The sequence below is a fragment of the Limanda limanda genome, chromosome 9, assembly GCF_963576545.1.
Source record: "Limanda limanda chromosome 9, fLimLim1.1, whole genome shotgun sequence".
In the NCBI taxonomy this organism is placed as follows: Eukaryota; Metazoa; Chordata; class Actinopteri; order Pleuronectiformes; family Pleuronectidae; genus Limanda; species Limanda limanda.
Window position 1 is genome coordinate 2,379,091 of NC_083644.1, and position 4,788 is coordinate 2,383,878.

The following is a 4,788-nucleotide window of genomic DNA, read 5'->3' on the forward strand; positions in this document are numbered from 1 at the left end:
TCCGGACACATGAGATTCATGTTTGTGTATTTTCCAGACGTCCTGTAAATCGGCCGTGGCCTTCTTCCAGTTCAGCATCCTCGCTAACTACTTCTGGCTGCTGGTGGAGGGCATGTACCTGCAGACGCTGCTCGCCCTCACCTTCGTCTTCCAGAAGAAATACTTCTGGTGGTACATCCTCATCGGCTGGGGTGGGCGTCGCCTTCCTGTTCTTTCTTCCTCTGCTCGTTTCTTAATAAAATCCTCTTTGACTCTAACGATCATCTCGTTCTCTTTGTCTCTCTCAGGTCTCCCGACCACGATCATATCGGCCTGGATCCTCACTCGCAACTTCTACGACAACAAGGGGTGAGTGGAACCTGCAGATTCATACAAACAACACAAAGACTTAAAGCAAAGATGGACGACAGAGTCCCGAATACAATTGATATAAAACTAGCATGACTGGTTTTGACAGCTGAGACTGACGCCTGATATTTGATATAGTTTTATTTTTGTGCATTAGGAACATAACAGTCTGTGGTTTCCATTCTTTGTGCTAAGCTAAGCTAACTTTTTGATGGACATATATGAGAGTTATATTATTTAACACATTTCATACATTATTTTAAAACATACTTGAGAAAGTTCATATTAAATTTATGATGATAACGTGAAGCTAATACATAAATAAAATATATTCATTGAACCATTGTACCCTTTACATATTTAACAATATCCACGTTCATGCATTTATTAATTCATCAACCAATTAGCAAGGCTCTGTATGTTTAATATATTGTGTTGATTATTACATGACAGTTTTTAATTGACAACTCTAATCATGAGAAATACATGAAATAGAAATACAATCCTGCATTTAGAATCAGATTTAAAGATCAGTTTCTCTTCTCCTGACGCTGTGAGGTTGTGTAGTTGTGTAGTTTTGTGTTGCCTCGTTTGTGTCACAGCTGCTGATTGTGTGTCTCAGGTGCTGGGACGACACAGACGTGGACTTTGTCTGGTGGATCATCAAAGCTCCGATAACTGCTTCACTGCTGGTGAGTACAGACAGGGGGCGCTGCTGAGGAACGGCAGGGGGGGTGGGCGGGCCACAGACACGACTCATGTGTGGATTTGTGTCGTGCAGGTGAACTTCATCATCTTCATCAACGTGATCCGGATCCTGGTGCAGAAGTTGACGTCTCCGGGCGTCGGGGGAAACGACACCAGTCACTTCAAGTGAGACGCACAATCAACATACACACAACAGATCTCCTGCACACACACACACATCTGTCTTCATGGCTGCTTTCTGTGTGTGTCTCTCTGTGTGTGTGTGTGTGCAGGAGACTGGCCAAATCCACTCTTCTTCTCATCCCCCTGTTCGGGATGCACTACATGCTGTTCGCCTTCCTCCCAGAAGCCACCGGGGCCGAGGCCCGCCTCTTCATCGAGCTCGGGGTCGGATCCTTTCAGGTGAAACTCACAGGAAGTCACATCTGTTTCCTGGAGCCTGCGACTTCCTGTTCATGACGTTGATTGATTTTAGTAATTGGATCAAATTACAGTTTTGTCTCCTACCACAGATAATTATTACTTTTACTTTGATTGTTTTGGGTGATGAGCTTTTCTTAGATTCCTGTTAAAGGTCTGAGTCTGAAACTTTCATACCGATGATTCATGATTCAAACAGAGATCACCTCTTCTGGTTCTGGACCGGGGTCTGAGGGATTTATCACTTTAGTTTCCTTGTGGTTTAGTTTTGGACCAGATCCGTCAAACCGGAGCAAACTACCCAAGTTCCATTATACCACATGTTGGTTTGTGTTTGTGGTGCTGTGTGGTGCTGTGTGGTGTTGTGTGGTGGTGTGTGGTGCTGTGTGGTGCTGTGTGGTGCTGTGTGGTGCTGTGTGGTGCTGTGTGGTGTTGTGTGGTGCTGTGTGGTGCTGTGTGGTGCTGTGTGGTGCTGTGTGGTGTGGGCCACATCTGGACCAGAACTATTTCACCCTGTGGTAGCGAAGAGTCTCAACTTGTTTTCTGGCTTCCACCTAATTTTTCACATTTCACATTTAAACCTGTTTCTGCTCTGCAGGGGTTCGGTGTGGCTCTGCTCTACTGCTTCCTGAACGGAGAGGTAGGTCACTGCTGCATTCTGGGTAAACTGACGGGCTGGGAAGTAAAAGAAAATGTAATGAATCTTGTCGGATAAATGTAGTTTGTAGATAATATGCAAAATATATCAGAAAACTAACGTCAAGTACAGAATTTCTCATTTTAATCCTGTGTGTGTCTGTGTGTGTTTGTGTGTGTGTGTGTGTGTGTGTGTGTGTGTGTGTGTGTGTGTGTGTGTGTGTGTGTGTGTGTGTGTCTGTGTGTGTCTGTGTGTGTAGGTGCAGGCGGAGCTGAAGAAGAGGTTCTGGAAGTGGCAGACTCAGAACTACCTGCGTTACAGTAAACGCCGCCGCACGTTGTTCACTGAGAGCAGCACCGTCACTCAGATCTCCGTTCTGGACAAGTCGAGTCCCAAAGATCCTCCGGGCGCCGAGACGCAGGCGCTCACACACAGCGTCACCACGACGACGCCCAACAACGTGTCCACGGTGTGACGGGCGCCCGGCGTGCTCGTGTGCTGTAAACACGTCTGAGTTGTGTAGGGGGCGCTCACGAGGTCGATGGAGCTGAAGGGTTTGTAGTATAGATGTAGTTCAATGAGATCAGATTTGCTTCTTTTTAATCACAGTTAAAACCTTTTTGTTTGTGTTTGTGACATCACACATCATGAGACACTTATCGATATCCACCATTTTGCTTTCTGTGTCAATGTGGAAAAACGTTAACGTCATAATCAATCATTCATTCCTGATAAATACAAATCTATACTATATTTAAAAGACAGTTATAGATAATAAACAACCTTTGGTTCAGAAGCAGGTCAGTGAGGATGAGCTCGTGAGCGCCCTCTAGGTGAACTGCAGCATTATTGAGAAGTGGAAACGTTCTCTTTTAGTTCTCATATTGTTTAAGGATGTTTTTGCAGAATCCTTCATGTGCTGCCAGATTTACAGGTGTTGACTTCAACTTTAGTCTAAATTAATTCACTCCACGTTGACTTTACCTGCGACGTGATAATTCTCTGACTCACAAACACAAACTCACGTTAATCTGCAGATTTGTGTCGAAGGTGAATATGAATAATGAATATGTTTCCCACGATTACAGACGTGTTAAACTTCTGCCCGGTCAACGTGAGCGACCCCCACTCAGGTCAGACGCCCACACGCTGGTTACTCATCCAACATCTCTGAGGTCAAAGTTTTCCTTGTGCTTTATCAAAAATATTCACTAAAATATGCATAACAATTTAATTAGCTACATATTCCGAAGATCGTGAGGGTTTTATTTGGCTAAAGGGAACATTAAACCTTTTTAAAGGCTCCTAACTTTTAATTTTAATGAAAGTAGAAGTAATGATTCCCAGGCAGATGAGTCTTTACAGATTTGACAGAAAAACCTTTTCTCACCACGTTGAACTCTTCATCTGCAAAGTGACAGTTTGTATTTCCTCGTCCTCGTCGCTGTAACAGATTCCACGCCACACGGCGTTCGGTCGTCGTGCGTCTCACGATCACGTTCAGATCTCAGATGATCTGAACGTGATCGTGTTCCCGCCGGTGGATCTGAACGCAGCATGTTGCACAGTGCACTCGTGCACGTCTGGAGCACTAGACTGTAAAATCTATTTATTTGCCAGGTTATTGTTTTTATGTCTGTGTGAATGTGAACAGACCTGCGCTGGTTTACATGTATTTATGACGACGTTGTGTCCGACAGATTGAATACGACTAACTGAAGAAATTACCTTGTTATTGTAAAATAAAAAATAGATTAATTTTAAAGTGAGAAGAGCTAAGTTGATATTTATATTTATCATTTTTTTTGTATAGTTTAGTTTTATTCTTTTATGCAACAATCTTGTAGAATGTGGAGAAAATTATAATTGTTTATGTCGCAACGTGTTAAGTGCAACGTGCTAATGCTAATGCTAATGCTACCACTAGGTTCCTTACAGGAGACAAGCTGTTTTACGTTTAGCAGGTGTTTGTTATAACTGTATTTATACTGTATATGTATATTTACAGTATAATCCATGGCTCAGTTAATCACCACTACAGTGCCTATATATCAAACTATAACTCACTGTCTCTCTGCATTGCAGGATTCATATATTTCATATTATTATTAATATTATTAATACTCCATGTACTGAGCATAAACACGTTGCTTCTGTTTTGAATCTGCAAAAGTTGAATGTGTTTAAAGTTGTGCAGTAATGAAGAGACTGTGATTTGAAGATCTATTCACAGTCGAATCTCTGTGAATGTAGTTTATTTTCCAGGTTCCTGTTTACGACGTGATTGAAACCTTTCTGGTTTGGTGTCATCTTATTGGGATCATTACCATATATATATCTTATTTATCACTATATTCCATATTGCATCAGATACATAAACCATGTACAGAGATTCACTGCAAACTGTTCACATTAAAGGCAGGTAAAATATCGATTCTTTGATTTGTGACAGCACGTTAAATATATAAAGACCACGTCCTAGAAATACTTTTAATCACCAAATCCAGATCTGGACCAAATTTCCTGTTTTCATCAACATCCTCAAGATTTTAAAAGCATTATTTGTGGTGATAAGTCTCATCTCTCATGATGTTAAAGAAAGTGAAATGAAATGAAAGCATATTTGTTCCCTCAGCTCTCAGGAGGAGTAAACAAAGACATCATGTTTTCAGTCT

General features: G+C 41.9%; 1 protein-coding gene across 1 annotated transcript in view; it reads left to right on the forward strand.

The window, feature by feature from the left end:
* Positions 1–2,588, forward strand: part of ghrhrb (growth hormone releasing hormone receptor b) — a 22,716-nt gene extending 20,128 nt beyond the window's left edge. Inside the window, exons 9-15 of the mRNA XM_061078111.1 lie at positions 38–191; positions 288–348; positions 971–1,040; positions 1,130–1,221; positions 1,329–1,458; positions 2,075–2,116; positions 2,373–2,588. Coding sequence (XP_060934094.1) covers positions 38–191; positions 288–348; positions 971–1,040; positions 1,130–1,221; positions 1,329–1,458; positions 2,075–2,116; positions 2,373–2,588 — 765 coding nt within the window. The remainder of the gene's footprint in view (positions 1–37; positions 192–287; positions 349–970; positions 1,041–1,129; positions 1,222–1,328; positions 1,459–2,074; positions 2,117–2,372) is intronic.
* The last annotated feature ends 2,200 nt before the right edge of the window (positions 2,589–4,788 follow it).